At 41.1% G+C, this 22004-nt stretch overlaps 1 protein-coding gene across 1 annotated transcript in view; it reads right to left on the bottom strand.

Moving 5' to 3' along the window:
* Nucleotides 1–18981, bottom strand: part of INSC (inscuteable homolog (Drosophila)) — a 142483-nt gene extending 123502 nt beyond the window's left edge. The window contains exons 1-3 of the mRNA XM_010563927.1: nt 18909–18981; nt 18219–18328; nt 17673–17773 (exon numbers count right to left, since the gene is read on the bottom strand). Of these exons, the coding sequence (XP_010562229.1) occupies nt 17673–17773; nt 18219–18328; nt 18909–18981 (284 nt within the window). The remainder of the gene's footprint in view (nt 1–17672; nt 17774–18218; nt 18329–18908) is intronic.
* Nucleotides 18982–22004: the final 3023 nt, after the last annotated feature.

Raw genomic sequence — 22004 nt, 5'->3', positions numbered from 1 at the left:
ACAGAATTTCGACGGCAAGTCTCTTTCTACTTGAGAGGCAAGTGTAAAGCTCTGCACCTTACTGACTATACATTGGTGTCCAACAGTGCTGCACAGCATGGCCACAGTCTAACACTTCTAGAGAAATCCGGCTCCAACTTTTTATCTACCTCATGTTCAAGGATGATCTACATTTTCTCAGGATGAGAGCCAATACCATGTTTATATTAAATTGCTACTCTAACTCAGGGCTAGCAAGAAGGGCCCTTTGCTGGTTAGCATGGGCACTTGGAGAAGGCAGGGAGGATGGAGCTTTGCGTGTCACAACACTCTCCAGTCTTCTCATTTTTCTCTCCCACTCTGCTGCCAGCAATTGCTCCTCTGATTTCTTCCCAGCTGTCAAATTCCCTCACCAGTGCTGTAATGGGACCAGCAGGAGCAGTATCCCGCTTGTGTCTGCCCAGGTACCTCAGCGGCCGTGTCAGGGAGCTGAGCAGCACCAAGTCACAGCTGAAGGCAGCACTGGGAGCCCTGTCCCATGCACAGTTGTCAAAGCACACACTCACCTTTTCAGTTAGGAGTCCATGAAAATAGGAAATCAAACCAGACTTTCTTTTGTTCACATAGCTGTGTTCCTGCGAGCACCTTATATAAAAAGCAAGAGAGGAAAAGCTGCTACACAATACACACCTAAAGTAACCTTACTTCAGCTGCGCTTTGGCAAAAAGCCTAGGCAGCAACAAGACTTTTCCCTTTAGCTAGCAAACAGATCCCATTTCCCTTTTTTCCAGGGCCCACATCCGTATATTCAACTATAGCTTTGGTATCAGCATTTATAGCTTTCATATGGTTACCATTTCTAAAGGAAACCACTTCCTCAGTATAGACACAGTTAGTATATTTTCTTACTTTCATGCTATTCTGGATTTGGCAGAATACTTGTAGCATGTGGGAAAAAGGGAAGGAGGGACCGCAAGGGATAGAAATCAGACCTCGAAAAATCAAAGGTGTTTCTTAAGACACAATAGATCAAATGCACAAAAAAAATCACTACAAAATAATGTTTCAAGCTCACTTTCTGCCTTTGTTTTCTCAGTACAGCTATTGCAACCATTCAGATCTTTTCTGGTGGGATTTCATGTAAGCGTGTAAGTGTTGTGTGTAGAGGGACTAAAGCAGCCAGATCATCATCTTCACTGCTATTATTTGCCTAGGTGTACCTAGCTCTGCTTTCCTGGGGAGCACAGTGCCCTGGAGATAACAGTGAATTTGCTCACCTGCACTGTCTGGAGTATGACACAACCATCAAAGCATCTGCAGAAAACGCCAAGTGGAATCTCTAGCACATCTACACCTTGATGTAGTATATCATGGTGGCCAGCTAACAGAAGCAGCAAAGGAAACCAAAGTCTCCAGCACAGGTTGGGTATTCTTCTACTTTATTTTCTTTCTGTTCTAAACAGCTTAGAAATAAGCCAACACTAAAGCAAACAGACAAGGAGTAAATTTGTCATTTCAATATTAAGTTTTGAAACAGCAGTTCCAGAATCCAACATACATGAACTCTTCAGGCTCTGAGACAAAGACTAGCGCTAAATACCATGGCTTTTAAAGAAAATATAACCCCCATCCTCAGTTTGCCCTGGTATTAGTAGCTACAGTCTCCCAGGAGCAGGCTTTTGCCTACCCTAACAGTTTACAGGTCAATGCATTAAACTGATACTGATAAAGACACAAGTCCAAGAAACTCAAGATCACACGTTTCAGTCTGCCACTGCTGTTTGCAGGGATTGACGTCAACCATTGCAGCTGCTTGCTCCATCACAAGATATCAGAATGATTTTTTTGACACATAATAAATGCTGCCTTCAGAAAACAACCAGCCACCCATCCTGAAACATCTCACCTGACCTGTAACAAACAAGAGTCAGAAAAAATAAAATACCAAAAGGTCAGTCCACTATTGGTACGATCGATGCATTCAAGCTCCCTTGCATTTGGGCTGAAAAGACATGTTTAAATCCTATATACAGTGTATGCTTGACAGTATAGTTCCTTTATATGAAGAAAGCTGACATTTGCAAATTACTCAGATCCTGATCTTTGAGAACAAGTCAACCTAGTTTCAATTCTTCCTGTGCTTGACTCTTTGAACAGGTTTGCTTTCCCAACCGCAGCTCCTGGGAAAGTATATAACCCAGCCAGCCCTCAAAGACTGTTCCCTACAGTATTTTCTAATGGTTTCTTTCTGATAACAGCAAAGATCTTACGTATATATTTTCTGCCTGTTTAATCTGCTGGTGGTACTCCAACTGTCTTCTGAAGACAGCTAACTATCAACAGGCCATTTGATGCCAGTGAACAATTTTTCAAATATTTTTTTTTTTCCTCCAAATGAAAGTAGATCTCATGAAGCAGATCTTCAAGAACAAAATCTCTCAAGGAATCAGATCAGATTCAAGGGATCAGATTTTCAAATAAAGAAAACATAACAAAAAGAATCAGATATCTTTTGTAAGTTTGATGAACACTCATTTTCTGGGTCAAATATACAGATTCCAGGATAACCCAAAGCACACATCTGACATATGAATTGGAAAATTAATTTTCTGAAGCAAAATATAGTGTTGTAATATAGATTGGTTAGGAATATAACCTATGGTGAATCAACGCCTTCTGTTTTACTGGAGGACAGCATGGATTCCAACAAGAGTTGGTAATCATGGAGCAGTGCCAGGTTACACCAGCTGATATTACAGCTCACTCCCCTTGCCATGGAGAGCTGGTATGTTATGGTCCAGGTTTATTAATGTGCATTTCCAGCTATTGTACATTCTCTGAAATTTTTATACTCTGTCCTGAAGTAGTCAATGAACTAGAATTCAGCATATGCAATGCAACAAGCCATCCCTGGGTAAACGCAGCATCTCTGGGTACCACTTCCCCACACAGAAAACTCAGCTGTAAATGCTACACTTCCTTTCCCCCATACATTGGTCTTACCTTGCAGTATAGGGCCAGTAAGTGGAAATGAAAAGCTGCTTTTCTGTAGGATCAGAGCACAGGCTGAAACTATGATTCAGAAAGTCCTCTTCAGGATATATAGTTTAAATTTTGTAAATACTAAGAATTTATCAGCAGTGAGCTAGTTAAAAAAAAAAATCATTTGTGTTGTCACTATTAACTAGTGTATATGAAGAATAATTTTTAAATCAAAATAACTTGAAGAGATATCACATAAAGCAGAAAAATATTTAGCGGCTCTTCTGAAAGTTTTGCAACTTTATCCACTATTTTTAGGAACTATTTACTGTGAGCTGTGTGTTACAACGAACTGCGGTCACACAAAACACCCAACTAATGAATCAATTGACATTTCATGATTAATAGAACACCATATTAATTACTACCAGAATTAAAATAGTCTGACTTAAAGAAAATGAGATATCATTATCACTATGAATGAAGGCAACATTCATTTCCAGTCAAAGACTGAGATTTTGGTTCTGGTGTTCACCTCATCTTGTAACAGTTACAAGCATGTATAAGCCTATGAAATTTAAAAGTAGTCAGACGACCCAAAAGGTACCTTTCCCTTTAAAAGCACAAACTGTTCCTTTGGATTATATGACACAAAAATGCTCACATTAAGGCTTAAAGGTAGTTTTCAAAACTATAAATCAAGAACAACGAAGAAGCCAGCATACTAATGCAATATAGATGTAAAGTTCAATTTGTTTTTCACAGCATAGTAGCACAGCTTAGTACTTAAACGTGGCATTTACTTTTCCGTCTTTTAATCCACCCTAATAAACAAGCAGGCATTTATCCTACAAGCCACATTTTCAAGCTATCTATAGGACTGTTGAGTGCATTTCTGCCCACTGCAGGCTTGCAGAGTGGAGAGCAGGAGAGTAGTAAATGCTTTAGCCCTGCATGGGCACATTGCATCTCTATCCTAACTACATAGAGCACATACTTCTCTATCCTCCTAAAAAAAAAAACCCAAAACAAAAACAAAGAAACAAAAAAAACCCACAAAACCTACATACTGCCCAGGCGATTGCTACATCTTCCACGTGCTCCTTCTTCAGTAACCTAAACAAAGACAAACTAGCAAAACTAAGGCCAAAGAATTGCTCCAAGAGACATTTACCATAATTGAATTAATAGGCTTACCAGGAATGGGATGAATGGTGCACAGCTCTACTTATTTTACTGCTCTTGTTAACACTAGCCTGCCTACCAGTTTGGATACCACTGGAATATCAGATACTATTAAACCAAAGCCTTGGCCAGCAGTTGACATAATGCTGAAAGTAGACTCAATTCCTTCTACTTCCACTGGAGCAAGGAACGAAAACTGAGATCATGTTTTGTTACCAAAATGGAATTTTTAGAAGAGAAATGAAGGGGCCAATTCAGCCCTTTTGAAAAATCTATGCAACCTCAAAATAATAGTCAGGTCTGTGATGGGATTGAGGCAACTAGTATCATATTTTGGGGGCCAACTTATTGGGTATGCTTTTGGAGTTACAAGTTTACATCCATCTGGCTAGAGGAACAGCAGTCATTTCCAAGAGTTCAGCATTTAAATGTTAAAAAGGTTTGGGTTTGGGTTTTGGGTGTTTTTTTTTTTGTTTGGTTTTTTTTGGTTTTGGTTTTTTTGGGGGGGGGGGGGGTGTTTTTTTTTTTAAATAAAATTCCTTCTGAAATCATATCCTCCTTGTTTTTTTCCTTGGCCCAATTTTCAGTACTGGAAACTCCTACAGTCCAAGTATCTCGGACAGACTCATTAGCTGGGAAGACAGAGTACCTAACGCTGGAACAAGACTCCTTCCTCTGCCTGAATAGTTTCCCTCTGCACTGAAAAACTGCTGCATTCTCCCTCCTTTCAGGCCAAAGGATGCCCTCAATCAATGTGTAAAAATCTGGTTTAGAAGAACAACAGGAAACCTGCTAGCTATGACGGTGCAGACTGGGCAAGTACCGTCCAGCTCCTGCTGCCCGAGTCGTGACAGCTCTCCCAGCCTTGGTTCGGCTTTCTTCTCATCAGCCAAAAGGAACATATGTTGTTCTATGCTGAAAAGTCATTTGATGGTTCTTAGCATTTAATTCGGCTAGTTTATGCTAACAACTAACACCTTTTGAAAAATTCATTGCATACAGTATTTGCCATCCAGCCTCCCAATTCCTTCTTCAATAATCTATAAAAACAGCACGAAGAAACTTTACAAAAGAGAAGGGTACCGCCACCAAAGAGACACGGAGGGGCGTATAACGCAATCATGAAACATAAGCAGAATCAAGCTCAATAGCACTCATTTTCTAGTATAACTAATACATCATTTATGACCATTTGCTGTTAGCTGTGAGTTCTTACCTGAGCACATTTTGTTTCAGAAGAAAAGCATAAGCTCAGCTGTTACCTTCATGCTAAGTGCAAATACAACTCTCAAACTCGCCTCTTTTTTGCAGGCTGGAATACAAATAATTCCTTCTCTGCAATGACTTATTTGACAAAATTGCAATTCTCTCTATGGACAGCCTCAAAGCTCTGGAAGAGGAGTGTTTTCTGTTGGTTTAAATTTTGTGGGGTTTGGGAGGGGTTTTTTGTTTGTTTGTTATCCCTAAGCTCTTTAAACTTGTTTGCATATCTAATAGCAAGAGAATGTAGAATCTTAAATATTATAAAAAACGGTAAACTCTTTCAAGCACAGAAACAAGAACAACCAAAAGGGAAATAGCATACCTATGATACATAATTTAAGGAAAAGCTGCAAGTCTAAAAAAATTCTTGCTTTAACTTACACTGCTTAATGTGCAAAGATATCCAGGGTTTCAGTCCTGCCAGGATCCCAATCCAGCAAAGTACTTAAAGATGTTCATAGGAACCAAAATGAAAAGCCTCACATGTTTAAAACCTGACACCCGCTTAAGTGCTTTGCTACATTAGGGCCAGCAACCTCAGCACTTCTCAGCTAAGCTGCTTGTGAATCTTCACTGAAATTAGTTGCATTGTCCTTCAGCGCTTGCCTTTAACCTCTCCAAACACCCCATGGTTTGGAGCATGGGCCACCTGAGGCTTGCCTCACCACAGCTGCTGTTTCTCCATTAAAATGCATGGAGTAAAAGTGGTTTCTAAGCCTTTGACATAGCTCTTGAAGAAATTAAAGAGAAACCTCATACAGAAACTTCCAGTAAGAACAATGCTGAAAAGAACATGCCCCCCATGCAGTCGCTTAGACTCAAAACATTTTTTTTAATGCCTCGTAGGGAATGGCTGCACAGCACACCTACCTTAAGGGCTCTTTGGAAGCAGCTGCCCCTGGTAGTTCATTTGGAAGCAACGCACTCTTCTGAACAGACATGGCTTTCTGGTTAGAGCACCAGTCTGATTCTGTCCCTGGTTCTCATGCAGCCCAGTGAGTCACTTACACCCTGATTCAGCAAAATGCATGTCTAGCCGGGAAGATATAGAGCATATGCTTAAGGCCAATTTATTGCATTAAGATTTGAGCATGTTCTTTATCAAACAAAGCAAGTTTCTGCTTTGTTGGACTAAAGGCTTATTTTATATTCTACCAAAAAAAATTTAAACAGCAGAGGGCTATTCTTCCCTTTCACCTGCCTTTCTCTCCTGCCTATTTAGTTGATCAGCTCTACTGAAATGAAACTTCCTTGTGTTGCCCCTTCATATTTAGCACAGTGGAATGGTTTTCAATACAGGTTTCTCAGCGCTGTTATGTGGTCCACCTTCATGGTGAGTGTATGCATTAGGATCTTTAGTAGTGCTTATTTATGAAGTAAGTCCTTAAAGACATTAGGGCTTGAGGGTTTATTTGGGGGAGGGGGGGGAAGATGTTTATATGAAGAAGTCAAGAACAAAACTACAACACCTGAAAGTTTTGGGTTCCCCTCAAGCTCCAAGAAGGAAATAACTGCAGTGTATTATCTAGGAAGGAGCTGCGGCAGAGCAGATGCAGAAGTCTGCTTCCCCTGAGTTGCCTCAACACAGTTATGCTTTTGACATGGTGTCACTTGGACACAAGCTGGTGGTCCAGCCCTCCAATCACTCTAGATTAGAAATAATCACATTCCTCCCATCACTTCTTGCTTTATACTATTCCTTCATCTTCCAGTAGCCTCAAGAAATCTAGGTCCTGGTTACCAGATTTGACAGGTATACAGGACACACTCAGAAACCTGTATTTTCTGGACTGGATGGAAACTCATCAAGTTCAAAATTTTAATAGGTCTGAGAAAAAATTTCAGTCTATGTTATCCTCCATTGTGTGAACATAACTCTCAGCTAAAGACCATTAGGGTAAATTGAATAACTCCAAGATGTGAAAATTTGGCCAACACCTGGGGGTTTTTTTAGACAAATTAAATATACATAGATTGTAGTTGGCAATCTATTTCAAATGATAAAATATGAGACACAGCAATATGCTGTACAGACTTCCACAGCTTTTGTACTAGAAACACAATGCGTAGCAACCAAGGCTTTAGATGTGTATTGCAATGAAGAAATAGTACCAAAGACACATAGTTGTAGGCAAGTGATGGTTTTGCAAACGACAACATAGATTCATGCAGAAAAAAACAGCACATGAGTGGAGAGGATCTTGTGAATAAGAAGTTGAACATGGGACAATGATATCACAACTCACAAACTTAGATACAAATTATTTCATCGTTTAGAAAAAAAGAAAAACAAGGGATGGCAAATTGAGGCTGCTTTTAGTTATATGCAAGTTTGTCTCATTCTTTACCAATATCCTGACAAGTCTCTGCACATGCTGTCCTTTACAGTAACAAGGGACAATGCAAGGGCTACACATCTGTCGGGAGGAGAATGTTTTAACACATGAACGAGGTGTCAGCACACTGTGGGTATGATGCAGCGTGGGTGGCTGACAAGCATCTGCCTTTTCATCATTCAGCCTCTGATCCCCTGAAATATTATCCTCTACAGAAATTATTTGCACAAATGGGTGTTTTGAATGTCAAATGTAGAAAGCCAGGGTACTAGGGAAAAAACCAACATATGGAAGCATATAAGATTGTCTCCCTCTCTTTAAATAAAAAAAAAGAAAAAATAAAATAAACCAGGTTAGCATAAGCCTTGCCTGCATACACGAGTATGTCTCTGACATCGGCTCACTGAGACACACCACCAAAAAGTCCCAGGTTCTAGTAGCAACCCACCACACCTACTCATCTTTACCTTGTAACAAAAATCCAAAACCCACACTGGACTAAGTTCCCCATGTATAAAGCAGGAGTTCATTGTGCACAGAACTTTTGAAGAATCCTTCTGTTAATCTGGGATCCCCCAACACACAATAAGCCTATTAATACACAAAACATCCCAATATTTTTGGTTACGTGCCATGGATCAGTAATACTGGAAATCCAAGTGTAGCTCTATCATACATACAGTAACTCCAGCACTTTGAAAGCAAAGCATATTTACTGCAGAGATACAGTCACAGTACTTAAAATGCAGTAGTCCAATACTTCCTGGGTCCTCCAAACTTACTGCAAGTGCACATAACAGCATGAGTATATGTATTTGGCCAAGAAATCCCAGACTGGCATATATTAATCTCATTTAACTACCCAACAAGAAATGTCTTCTTTCATATATCACTAGAAAGCACAGATCCTTCAAACGAGGGACAGCATTTCCACTGTAGCAACCAGCACTGCAGTGCTCAAAGAGAACTTCATCCCACGCTCACATCCCAAAGGAGCGATAAGGGCTCTCCAGAATAAATACAATGGTCCACTATTGTGAACCTTATTTATCAAGTGAACCTACTGACTTCTTGTCAGTACAAGCACTTCTTTTCATCACCAGAGGTTTGCCAGACCAGAGAATATTATTTTGATACCGCAACACTAAAAACACCATACCTTGCATTTGATCTAATTATGCTATTGCCTACAATTTCTAGTGGCACTTCAAAATCTGGACTTTACTCTTCTGCAATAGCACTATAACAAACTACAGCTACATACAGTGAGGCCTAACAGTTTTTATAGCAGTATCTTAAGCTTTCTTTTAGCAATACCCTTTTTTTCCATGTCATAAACAAGGACTGCAGTATACCAATATTGATCAGCACTGAATTATGACAGATTCCTGTCAACAGAGCTGACTTGCATTGAAGTCTGGCCAACTGCTCAGCATTCAAGCAATTTCACTGAAATCCTTTTCTAAGATGCATCGCTTTTGTTACTTTGGACAAACCATAAACATCTCAAAAGTTGTCTCGCTGTTTGCTTATATTTTAATGTATTAGTATGGTGGTTTTGATCCATTTGCACAGTATTTGAGGGCAATGTTACAAAATCATGCTCACAGTCCGAGGAGGGACTGCATGCAGCTACCATTGAATCAGAGCCACGATGAGAGCCATGTCTAGCTTCCTTTTGTTTCAAAGGGGTATGAGAATGGGCAAAGCTACTTCTTTGGCTAGATAAAGGTAACTCCCCCTCTTGCTTAGCAGGCGGCAGAGGGAGGCTTTGTTCATTCCATGCACACTGTGTACTTGTACAGAAAGGCAATAACTGACTTTATTAGTAACACCTGGGAGGTTTCTAGCCTCCCTGGTACCACACTCCTCTTCTCAGACAAGAAAGCTTACTGTAAAACTGATACACCAGACACTTTTATGCTAAGTTTATCAAGCATAAAGCCTTTCAGATGGCTCTAAGAGAGCTTTTAAGAATCCAAGAGATTAAAGAGATTACAGACATCTACAGAACTGAATCTTCTTTCACTCATTGTTAACAGATTTCTACTACGTAACCTTTTCATCATTTTATCAATAATTTATCTATTAACTCGCCATCCAGTGAATTTTATAAACATATTAAGAAACCTCTCCAAGTTTAACCACTTCTCATCTCAACATATATATCATTAACTGTATAAATGAATTTGCAGAGCGATTCATCTGAATCTCCCCACTTTTCAAGGAATACTAAAGCCATCATAAAATACAAGTTCTAAATTGTGTCCTGTTTTTCTCTCATTAATATTAGACAGACACACAGAGTACTAACACACTATTAAAACTGCCACCGAGACAAAACAAAAAGTCAGCTCTTAAAAGTCCTACATAGGTGGCTGCCTTATTTGATTTATTGTAGCAGAAGCCACATAAAACACCGTGTGTGGTCTTTGGGAAAGGAGGTCTTTGGTAGTGGTGTTGCTGCAGGAAGGGGTTGCAGCCTCCCCTCCACCAGGCGAGACACAAGCATGAGCAAAGCCACAGACTAGACCAGGACAAACATAAATAGATGATGAAAACATCACAGACATGGGAAAGACCCAAGACAGGCATGTCCTGAACTCCAAAGAACTTTGAGGAAGAGACAAGACTTCCTATATTAGATGGGCTGCCAAACAGCGGTCACAGCCAGGCTTCAGGATTTTATTTCGCTGCTGCTTTTAGTCTCTTCTTCCCCAAATCATCACTATATTGTTCAACGATAAACACAGCTGATTCCACCCTTTATGCAGAATGAAGCAAGTGTTTACCAGCTGTCCCAAAGCCATGAAAGGCTCTATCATGAAAGAACAAAAAGAGAAGCTGAAGTCTTTGGCCATCCCAGTACATCAAGCTATCAAAGTGTTTGAACATGGTTGTTATTATTACATCTCTGTTAACGTTAAAAAAATTAAACCAAACAGTGATCTTGTACTATATTTGTATAATAACCTATTAATCAACATCCCTGTGCAAAGTTTGTCTCTTACTAAAAAAAAAAATTAGCTTAAGAGATTAGCTCTACAAGAGCAGAAAGTTGTCAAATTAGAGGCTGTACCGTAGATCTCCCCAACAGCTTTTGGCAAAAGAGAGATTGACATAACTTTTCAACATCCCTAGGTAATTCACTGGCAAAAGGCAGGAGAATTTATATGCCTCTTGTGTAAGGTTATGTTAAAATTGCATCTATTTTTGCAGCAGATCTTACGCATCCAAATCCATCTGTAAATATCCTTCCTCTTCCACAACACTGAAGCCACCAGGAACCCAGCACATCAGAGATCAGACAATGACGAAACCCCTGTCTTCCCACTTGCAGTGTGTCATATGCAGATTGTGTATCGCCTGAAAAAATAAATAGCAAACCCCTGACAAAAAGGCAAGATCAGGATTAATTCTTGCTTTGCTTTTAGGTACCACATATTTGAGTTTGAACTCTACAAATTCCAGGAAGCCAAAGAGCAAATCAGAACAAACAAATACCGACACAGCACAGTTTTCCCAGGTCTGGCACTGCCAATCTGCTGTTTTAGCAGTTCCTGTAGGAAGTGGTCTGCTTGCACATCTGTTTTAATTTCAGCATTTGAGACCATTGCCTACTTAGAAAAAGATATTGGGCCTTCTTGACTCCTGGATCCTGTTCTCACGTGTGCTTATGACTAAATGAGACTTTGGGTATTCACTAATTTATTTTTCCTACAATTTACATCATATTTACCTTCCTACACATATGTATAAAACACTTAAAGATTAATAACTGGTCTAAAGTCTTCCTAGGAAGTATGTGCAATGAACCAAATCGGCTTTTCAGACACTTAGGAAGATTTGGCTCCATAAGAACAGTTATCACAGAAACCCCCAAAATACTTTTCCCTACACTTGCCACACCACAGTATGTGATGTGCCACAGCCATTTCCTCTCTCTGAAGATGCGCATAATTGTGGCATGTTAGATAATGCAGTAAGCATGGAGAAATGGTAACTTTTGAAATGGAAAAATGATAGTTTGCACAGTAATTGCAAGCTATCATACATGCCAGAGTTACTTAACCACAAGACAGAACAACGGCTGGCCCCAGTTTGAGGCAATTAAACTCCGCAGCAATCAAAATAAGAATAAAAAGCTTTTGTCACAAGTGTACTTTTTTGTTTTTACTGGAAATCATGAAGGAGCTCAGCCTCAATGAATCAGAGCTTGAGCCAAACTACAGGTCTCCCTCTGCGAAGACTCTGGTCTGTGCCCTTTGTGCTTTCTTTGGGCAGCTGGCACCGAGGAGAGGAACAGGCAGCAGCTCCCAATATTCTTTCCAAGAGTAGCAGCCAGGTCAAAGGGAGGCAGGCATTGCCTTACAGAGACCTGGAGCTGTTACAGGGTTTGTCTGGCATTTAAGATATGATCTCATCTCCACTGATGGGCAGTTTGTTTATGGAATCAAATCCATAACAAGTCGTGAACAGATTGATTTGGTGCATAAAGTCACACTTCATTATTTCTCCAAAATCTAGAGTTATAGTTACTTATATTTAGTATGTGTAATAACTAATAAAGCAATTGAGTTAATACAACCCGAAAGCTAAAAGAATACTCCTACAGCACCGTGATGGGTCAGTTCCCTCCTTCAAGCAGCATTATTCCCTCTTTAGCAATATTATTCCCTCTTCCACATTCCTGTCATTTTCTTCAAACCAATTACCCCTGTGCCCATTCCTTCAATTTATTTTGGAGGTGCCTAGGCTGGGGGGTGGGGAGAAAAACAAACTATTTTAAATTGAAAAAAGCTCTAGACAACTTGAATACATTTTTAACAAAGAAAACTTGAGGCAGTGTGAAAAACTCTTTACATATTATCCTTTTATGAGAACTTTTCTCCCCTACTAGTTCACCGTTCTTATTATTCAAAAAAATGAGTTCTAGCTCCTTACTCTTTTTTCCCCCCTTCTCCTCTCCTTTCTGACACACTGTATTTGCTTTCGAAAGGAATTGGGAATTTTGAGCCTTTTCTGTACCTGGCGTGCTATCTGTTAGAGAGGCCTTTCATTAGGAGATTACATAAATGGTACTTGAAGCAATACTGGTGCAAAACAATATTCTAAAGGAACAATTTATTCATGTGATAAGAATTGCCTCATTTATTTTCCATAGAATTAGATCTGATTAATGCTTCTATTTTCAAAGCCCATTAAACTGTAGTCTGCCTTTGGCAAACGGTACAGAGATTCACAGTGCTAAACAATTTTTTTGTTTTGTTTATAATGAGTTTTATTTACTATTATTTTGTGACATAGCTTCTTGTGCTCAGGTTTTGACAAAGGCAAATAAAATTCTGTTGAAAATAGAAACAAATAACAAGATTGACACAAATAATTCCATCTTCCTAGCCGTGTCCAGAAACTGCAAGATTCAAAAGAAAAGCTGAAATTCTCATACAAGGTACCATTAGGTGCAAGAGCTGCCAACCAGGATCATAAAGGCAGAAACCACAAAGGAGGACTCCAGGTACAAGGAACCTGATTAATCCCAAACTATTCTCCTGTCCATCCTTTAGGCACAATTGCCAGCCGCTCCATGGAAATAGCTCCAAAATCTGCCACCAGGTGTTTGTGAAATAACTTCACTTTAGGAAAACGCATGGTTTTTAACTACCTTGTTTAGATGGCATGTTTATCCATGGAAACCCCCAAGAAACTAAGAGAAGAAAAAGAATATTCTTATATCAGACAATATTATCTAGACCATGTCCTGTCACAAGGTCACTCTTCTGCACATAGGGGTTTTTGATGAGAGATGGAATGACAGAGCACTAGCTCTTGAGCTCTGGCACTGCTCTTGAGCACTACAGGGTGGGTACCTGCCATTCCCATTAAAAGCTACAATCAAGAGAGACAAAAATAGTGTTTATCTTATGCAGTTTGAGTAGGATCATTTTTAGAAAGGGATTTGTAGGAGTCTGAAGTCCTACAGTTTCTTGCACCTCTAGAACAGGGCTTTTGGTTTCCTTTTTTGTTTGTCTTAAAATAATTTCCTAAAGACAATTGAATTAGGCTACTTTGTAAAAGTAGTAAACTCTTCTCTTTTGTCTATTAGTACAGTAACAAAGTACTCAACCCTTAGCACCCAGAGAGCATCCTTCCACCTTTGGCTTTAGTTTGGACAAGGAATCGTGCTGTAATGATAGTCTCCAATGTGACAAACAGCGTGTTTCTGACAATCTTCATTGAACCTTATCTGGATTGTTATCATGCTCAGATCAGCATCAAAATTAAGACGGTGGTTCAATTTCCACCTATCATCATGAAGGGAGTATGGAGGATTCAGAAGCATTAGAAATTTAAATTATCAAATTGAGAGAGAAGTGACATCTGTCCTACCTATTTTGCATATTTGTCCTATTTTTTGTTTAAAAACAAAATGTAGCAGTGGCACGTCCACAACTATGACCAAACTGTTTTGCCATTTTTGTACCTTATTATAAACAAGCAACACTAACACGTTGGCAAAGAGCTTCATAGTAGTCCTGGCAATTTACAGCACACCCTCTCTCTGCTTTCACATCCGCAGAAAACAGTCCCCATGACGCTCAGAACAAAACAGAGACTCTATTTTTATCACATTGCTGCCCTTCCACACCAACAAGACACTTACCAGTACTACAATTTACCATTACATCATTTTGGACCAGTTTGTAGTACCCAGGCCTATTTCATTGTTGACCTTTCTGCAGCATGCATTGGGTCCTGCAGGATATTATGAAAATAATTGCATAAATCCTAACTTTTGCTAGAGCTGAACAGATCCAACGTGAGATAATCTTCACTGTACACAGCTATTCTGAAGGTCTTGATGGGAAGTTGTACGCTTTTTTGGACTGCCAGTGGGAGCTTTGGGGCATTTTAGAGACAGTAAGGGAAAGCAGATGGGGGAGAGGGGGGCGGAGGCTGGGGCTTAGAGAAAAAAAGTGGGAAAGAGGTCAGATTTATACACTCAGGAGAAGAATACTAACTCCAAAGTACTTACTGAGGAATTTACAGCATCTGCTGTTTGACTGAAATGAGCTCTCACAGGTATTGGCTGTATTAATCCCAACACACTTGGAAACACATTTTCCATTCGCGTGGTAATTATGAGCCAAGCTCTTTTTTTTTTTTTAAACTCCATTCCCCCTAAAAAAAAACAGCAAACATGCACACCTATGTCTAGTTGAGCAGAACAAAAAAAAAAAAAAAAAAAAAAAAAATCAAAAAACTACCCCATCTTCCAAAGCATAGAAAAACCAACCTCTAAGCAGGAATCAACACAAATTTGCATCCCTAGCTATAAAACCTCAGCTGCAGCTTGTAAGTGCAAATGTAGGTCCACACATGTAGTACATAATCACAACCACACATCAATTTAACTTTCAAAGTTAAACAGATTCAGGAGGTGCAAAATTTTCCCTCCAAATTCTACGTTTCAGAGCCAGTCAATTGCTTTTCCATTTGTAGAGGACAACAAAATAGCAATGAAAGCTTAGAGGACACTTTACCAGGAAGCATATTTCCGATTTATTCCAGTTTCAGAGATATTGATTTCAAAATGATACTTCAGATTTAAAAAAGTAGTGATTTACAATTCTTTGCCAAATCCCCTGATGTTGACTGTCCAGCCAGTTGGGGTTGGTTTTGTTTTCTTGTGGTAACTAATTCCCCAGCAGCCCTACATTTTTGCGCAGGCAGTGCCTCTGCAGCAGGGCACTCAGGACTATCGTATTTAGTGACTGCTATGGGTGCCTACCAACATCACTTTTCTGAGGAACACAACTGGGGAGGGAAACACAGTCTTAAAAGTTACTAAACCAGTTAATCCTTAGCACATGGAACAGAAATTCTCTGGCCAGGAAAGCTCTCTTACAAGTGACTGTAGAAACCCTAATTTGAATGATGAGAGTAAGGTGGTATTCCAGCCAAGAAAGTTGCAAATATTTTAAATGAGATAATTTGAGGATGCTGATGTTTTACATCAGCTCCTCCAGGGTATTTTTGTAATGTCCAAGATAAGGCTGTAAACCCAGATCTAGATCACAAATTGCCAAGAAGGAGACCTATATTTTTACTAATTCATATATGGAGACTATAAGTAGTAAAATCCCTATGTCTACGGCAAAATTCTGCAATAGACTCACTGTATGTAAAATGTGCTATATCATGCTATGGCTTCTTGCTCTAGGACAGAGACTGTCACAGAAGGCTCCAAGTAATATAAAGTTTAGAGAAAAGTCCGAGTTCATAAATCACAATTTGTTTAAACATTAACAAGTGTTCAGTTGCCCAGTTTCAGTACTCTTGGAGCATACTGAATAAACTGTCTCCAAAGCCTCAGACAGGTGCCTTGTACCAACACAAGGGAACATTGCATTTTCCTAACTCATAGCTGTGTTCACTTCCACAGGGAGTGACATGGACCAGATTTTATCAAAGATGAAATCTGAACTATCTTTTGAATTGTGTGTTGCCTATTCGCCAAATACAACAGGAAGGAATTACACCAAGTCTACCAATTACTTGACTTCTTTCCCACGACAGGATCTAACCATAAAAGAAACTTCTTTGTTTCTCTAGGTTTATTTGCAAGGAACATATGCTGAAAGATATCTATTGCTTACACATTTTACAGGGTGATTATCTGTTGCTGTTTCTGTATATAAGTTTGTACAATCATACACTTAAATATACACTTTTTATTTAAATAAATTCAATCCTAGATCTCTTGAAAATGAAGCTATCCATTTTTTATTTTTTTTTAATAAAAAGTCTTGACTCCTTACCCCAGCTGTGCTTTGCACCTAGGCAGTGGCTTGAACAGACAATTATTCTGTGGTCTCTAGCTCGATTCACTTGAAAAGCCAAAAACTTGAGCCATTGTTGAGAAAGCCAATTATTCAAAGCTGTGCAGCTTAATGGCCACAGAATACTTTACTTAGGGTGCAGTTTTGCTATGGCCAGAAGTTTTGGTCATGGTTTTTTTTTCCTAATGATTAGGTAGCCCCTTTTTGTAGGTATTTTCTTTTTTTTTTTTGGGGGGGGGGCACAGGACGGGGGTACAGGGAATTTTGAAGTGGACAAAAAAAAAAAACAAACAACCCATTACTAAATATCAGATTCACCAATCTATGCAAGTCACAGCCTTAAAGATACATCCATGAGACACATCCAAGAAAAACTTTGACACAAAATCTAGGAAATTGAACCAACAAAACCAGAACCATTTCTTTGCGATTAGGGATGCTCATTGCAGAGCAGGGCCAAGCACAAGGTTCTGGATTTGAAGTTTTCAAGGCCTTTCCTGATATATTGAGAGATACTTGCATAGAAGATAGACATATATCTGTCATACACATGATGTTTCAAAGCTCAGTCAGACTGACAGACAATATATCGCAGACATAACTAGATTTAAATATCTTGAAATCATTCTCATAGATATCTATTTCAGTTACTGCAAACACCTAGTTTAGAGCATAAATTAGGGTGCCAACAAAGAGGGATTTTGGCCCCGAGTCTCCAGCCTTTGCAGGCCACGAGACAAGGACAAACTAAATGCCCGGAAAAACAAGAGACAAGCTACCTTCTCCACTTCTGCAGCCAGCAAGGTGAAAAGCTAATCTCCAGGGCAAAGCTAGAGCAGCCTCCTGCAACACGCGCTAAGTGACTTGCTGTCCCTTAGCTTCTGTTGGCAAAGGCTTCCGCAGTACAGCAGTGCGTCAGATGTTTGAAGAGCTCATGGGGAACTGCCCATGGAGAGGAGAGAGCCCATGGGGTATTGCTGCACTGCTGTGGAGATACCCCCAAACAACATTGAGCAAGAAGACTCTCGGCTGGCCTGGGAGCTGAGCAGCCAGTGCCCTCAGGAGCATCACCAAGTGGCCTTACTTTACATGAGAAGAAGGGCTGGTTTCATACAGCTTCACTGCAGAGCCAGAGGATGGTGGTGCACCATCATCATCTAGCTCCACACATGGGCTTGGTTTCAGCTTAAAAAAAACAACCACAGAGACAAATCCACAGAAGCAAACATACTTACGCAACTTCCAGGTTCACAGAAAAAACAGCCACAGCCTTCCTCTCATGCGCTGAAGCTACCACCTTCTTTTCCTGTCCCAAATTGCTCTCCACTGAGGTGGTTGGTCAGTGACACGCACTGATTTCATGTTTGTCAAACATTGTTACAAAAGCAGCACTCCACAAGCTACTGACTTCAACCCCCAAACACCAGCTTCTATATGAAAGTCACAAAAAAATAAGTACTCCCCTTAACACCCACTCTCAAATACTTTCCAAGCTTATTAATGTAAATCTAACCCACCTGTGCAAGCTGGTAGAGGCACGGGCTGAGCTTGTCAGCACCAAACAGCAATGGAAGGGGAGCAATAAACAAACACAACAGAAGCTATGACAGAGAAAAGCTGTCCTGCTCACATTCAAGTCAATGGCAAAAGTCCCAACAAGAAGCAGCGTTGTGCCCTGCATCAGCGGCCAGGAGCTCAGTGCAACAATCTTACTTTCCCTGTGCCTTCCTGTGCAGCTTGCTAAAAAAAAGAAATTCCCGGTGCGCTCCTTACACAGCATATCCCTTATCTTCTCACTGCAAACACAAGAAAATTCATTGCAACCAGACCCTGTGCTGTAACACTGATCATATTTCAGTACAACTGGTAAATAAAGAAAAGTCTTACATAACAGCCTTCATTCAAGACACTTAAATCTGCAGCTTCACATCCACTTTATGCACTTTCAGTCACATAAAAGTAAAACACTTTCCCCTAGAAGAAAATCAAGGATGGTAGAAAAAGGCAATGCATTCTGCTGGCCCATTTAACAAATGAAACATTTACTTTCTGTTTGGTGTAAAGTGACAGCCGGCTTATTAGAGCTGACACTGATCCTCCCGAGAGGATTTCAGTGAGTGAGTCGCACAGGTGAAGGTCAAAGCAGCAAAGGAATTAAATGAAGAGAGGAAGGAAGCAGCATCCTCTTAAGGACAGAAATTAGCTAACAAAAAAGCTATTCCTAATGCAGCCCTCGCTGGTTGGAAATACAGCACTTCCAAAATGCTCTGTTCTCGAGAAGTACTTCCAAGAGACTTTTTTGAATTTAAGTTTTTTATACCTGGTCTCCAGCTGCGTGTGCTGCAGGCACGACCCCAGCACAGTAAGGACTCCATGAACGCAGTTTGTGCCATGTCGCTGCCTGACTTACTCAGTATCAGAGGCAACACGTGTAATATTCTCACTTCTGAATCAGACATTGCTTTTGACGTATGTGAGAAGGAAAATTAACATGGGATGATCCACTTTCTAAAGTGAATAATAAGACAAACAGCCGTACTGCCTCAGTGAGTTTGAACTACCCCGCCAGGCACGCACAGCTGGCTGCAGAGAGCTGAACGAGTTCTCTGGTTGCCCTCGGCAGACCTTCAACACCCCAGAGGAATTAAGAGTTTAGCCACGAGACGATCAGTTTTCACCAAGGTTTGTTTGGCACTCCTGCTTTTGCCTCCCCGGGTCCAGCCCGGGCCGCGGTCTCCCTGCGGCACCGGGACCTCGGCAGCCGCTGCCCCGCAGCGAAAGCCGGAGGACGAAGTTTGCACCCCCCGAGGGGAGAGGCAGAGCTGGTGACGGAGGGTGTAGGTCCGGTGCCCGGCTCTGCAAAGAAATGGGGATTTGAGCCCTGGCAGCGTAGGAAGTCCTGCCTCAGGCGAGGTGCACCACCTTGTTGTGGCAAACCCCTCCGGGAGACGGAGCCCATGCTGCCCACGTCGTCTGCTTTTTGTTCCTTTTCATGTTTGCTCTGCTGAAATTACAGCAGTGAAAATAAAGCAACACGTTTTCACTAACCCTGACTCCACTGCACGGAGAAGGGCAGTGTGTCTGTGTCCCCACTAACGCACACAGTCAAATGGAGGACGTGGGTGCTGGTGCACGTGCACCCGACCGGGGCGCCTCAACAGCCTGGCACGGGCGATGCAGGATGGCTCTCAGCCACCTCGCGCTGTGCCCCAGCTCCAGGGCAAGCCAGGCTCCACTTCCAAAACTTCTGGATGCTTCAACTGGGCAAATACCAAATGACTTGGGTGTGAGCCATGCCTTGGGAGCCCCTGCGACCGGCGTGTTTGTTACACCTTTCACGTTTGAAGAGAGCTGAAGAGCAGCTGAAAGCGCTAAGCCCAACCTCGTCCAGCACAGCCCCCTCTGGAAATCTCTTACTCTGAATATTTCAGCTCCCTTCCAGCACTGTTTTAACTCCTTCCTGACTAAGAACCCAAAAAGCATGAGCACGAGCAGTTTCTGGCTATCAGTGACCCATCACCGTCTGGGCATTTTGGGTTTCCCTAACAATTCTTGAAGTCAGTGAGGTGCATTTGGGTTTGCATGGAGAGGCTGCTAAATTAAATCTGATGGGTGCCAGCAGCTCTGGTTTTAATCTTGGCACTCTCCAGGCACACTTGTATGATCCAAGGTTACAGATTCTATCCTTCCTTCTCATAGATATCACTTACCTAAACCTGTGAGGGCCTATCCTGGCCAGAGACAAATTGACGTGGCTCCACTGACTGCTTCAGGGTTCTGCCAGGGTACACAGTCTGGGGATGTGAGCATATAAAAACAGCATCATTGCTCTAGAAGTAACTTTTCACTGGTGTCTACTAGGTCTGATTTATTGCAATTTTGATGAGTTGGCATTCTGGTATCACAAATGATCGTGTGCAGCTCCACGTGAGAGAGCATTCAGAACCACAGAAACCAGATTGTTGTCACTTGATCTAACTGGGGATGAAGGTCCAAAAATAAGCATGTTTGAGAACAAATTTTCAATTCCTGAAATGCATCAGGCAAGTAATTTGGTCTATTGAATACTGTGGTCAGTTTTCAGAGCTAGGCATGGCATATAGAGCGGTACTTGACCCTTTTCCTCCTAAACACAAAGAGAAAGAAGTGAAATGGGTTATTACCTGGTTCCTCTGCAATCAGGAGGGAAATTATGCCCATTTAGGCCACCAGACATGGCACCAGTGGCCCTGCATCCCCACAGGAGCTCACAGAGGAATGATTCCCAACTGTTTCTGGCTGTGCCACAAGTTTTTTCCCATATGACAGGAGAGCTGGGCAGGTTTACTTTCACAGAATGTTCTAGATTTGCTAGATGAATAAGAGTGACACAGAGCAGGTGTATTATCCCCACGTGTCATGACTTTCCCAGCAAAATAAGAGTCAGAAATCCAACTTCCCGATTCTCAGTCTTCCTTCAAACCACTCCTAGTAGATTTGAGTCAGTTTGCCAGACTATTAGATTTTTGTTTGGCAAGACCTCTTTCTTACGCTAACAAGATCAATATAGTGCCTGGATGTCAAAGCTACGCTCAGAAATAGCACATAGAAAGACAGGATCAGAGAAGTTTGGCTTAGCCATAAAGTCTTGCAGAGTCCCAGATCTTCTCATCTGATCTACTCCAGTTTCAGTCAACAGTTTAAATCCTGATGCTCTGGATAATATCCTGAGTTTGAGCACATCTCCATGGAAGACCCCAAGGAATAGGTATATGTAATCAAATACATTCCTTGGCTCTGCGCAATTTCTGTGAAATACTGAAGAAAGCCACTTGCATGCTATTCACACTTAATATAGAGCACATACTCAAATAAACATTCTAAGGTAGAAATGAACTAATAAGTAGCTCTAATCTCTTTTAAAGGTCACAAGCCCGCTAAAATGTTTTCAATGCATTTTCAAGTATGAGCCTACCCAAAACCAGTGGATGTCTTTCCTTCTGCTGGGTTTCCAGCATGAGGTGCTTTCCCTCCCTGTGGATCTTGGCCTGCAGAAGTTCAGGCCTTCCCAGGGCTCTGTCTTTGGACTCTGATGTCTGCAGAGGGAGCGTCTTTCACCAGACCGTCTGTCCCTGGCTACCTCCCACCCCACCGACCTCTGCAGATGGAGGGTTAGAGTCCAGAAAACACGGCGAGGATAGCAGGGAAACAACTGAGCTACCTGACTTGCAACTAAGCACAATCCGTTTAGAAGTCCAGTTAGAAAAGTTAAGGCTAATTGCCACTTGGGAGGGAGGGCGGGAGGGAGGGAGAATCAAAGAAAAAACCTTCTTGCTTAAGAGATAAGGACAACAGTATCTAATCCCAGCTGAAGTTCTTCCCTTTGTGCTTAACAGAAGTTCACTCCGTTGGGTCCCCTGTGTAGCCCTCCCAAACC

The sequence above is a fragment of the Haliaeetus leucocephalus genome, unplaced genomic scaffold (genome assembly GCF_000737465.1).
Source record: "Haliaeetus leucocephalus isolate CR32 unplaced genomic scaffold, Haliaeetus_leucocephalus-4.0 Scaffold173, whole genome shotgun sequence".
NCBI classification, from domain to species: domain Eukaryota; kingdom Metazoa; phylum Chordata; class Aves; order Accipitriformes; family Accipitridae; genus Haliaeetus; species Haliaeetus leucocephalus.
Note: the sequence above shows the minus strand (reverse complement) of the source record. Positions and strands in the feature narration are given on the sequence as shown.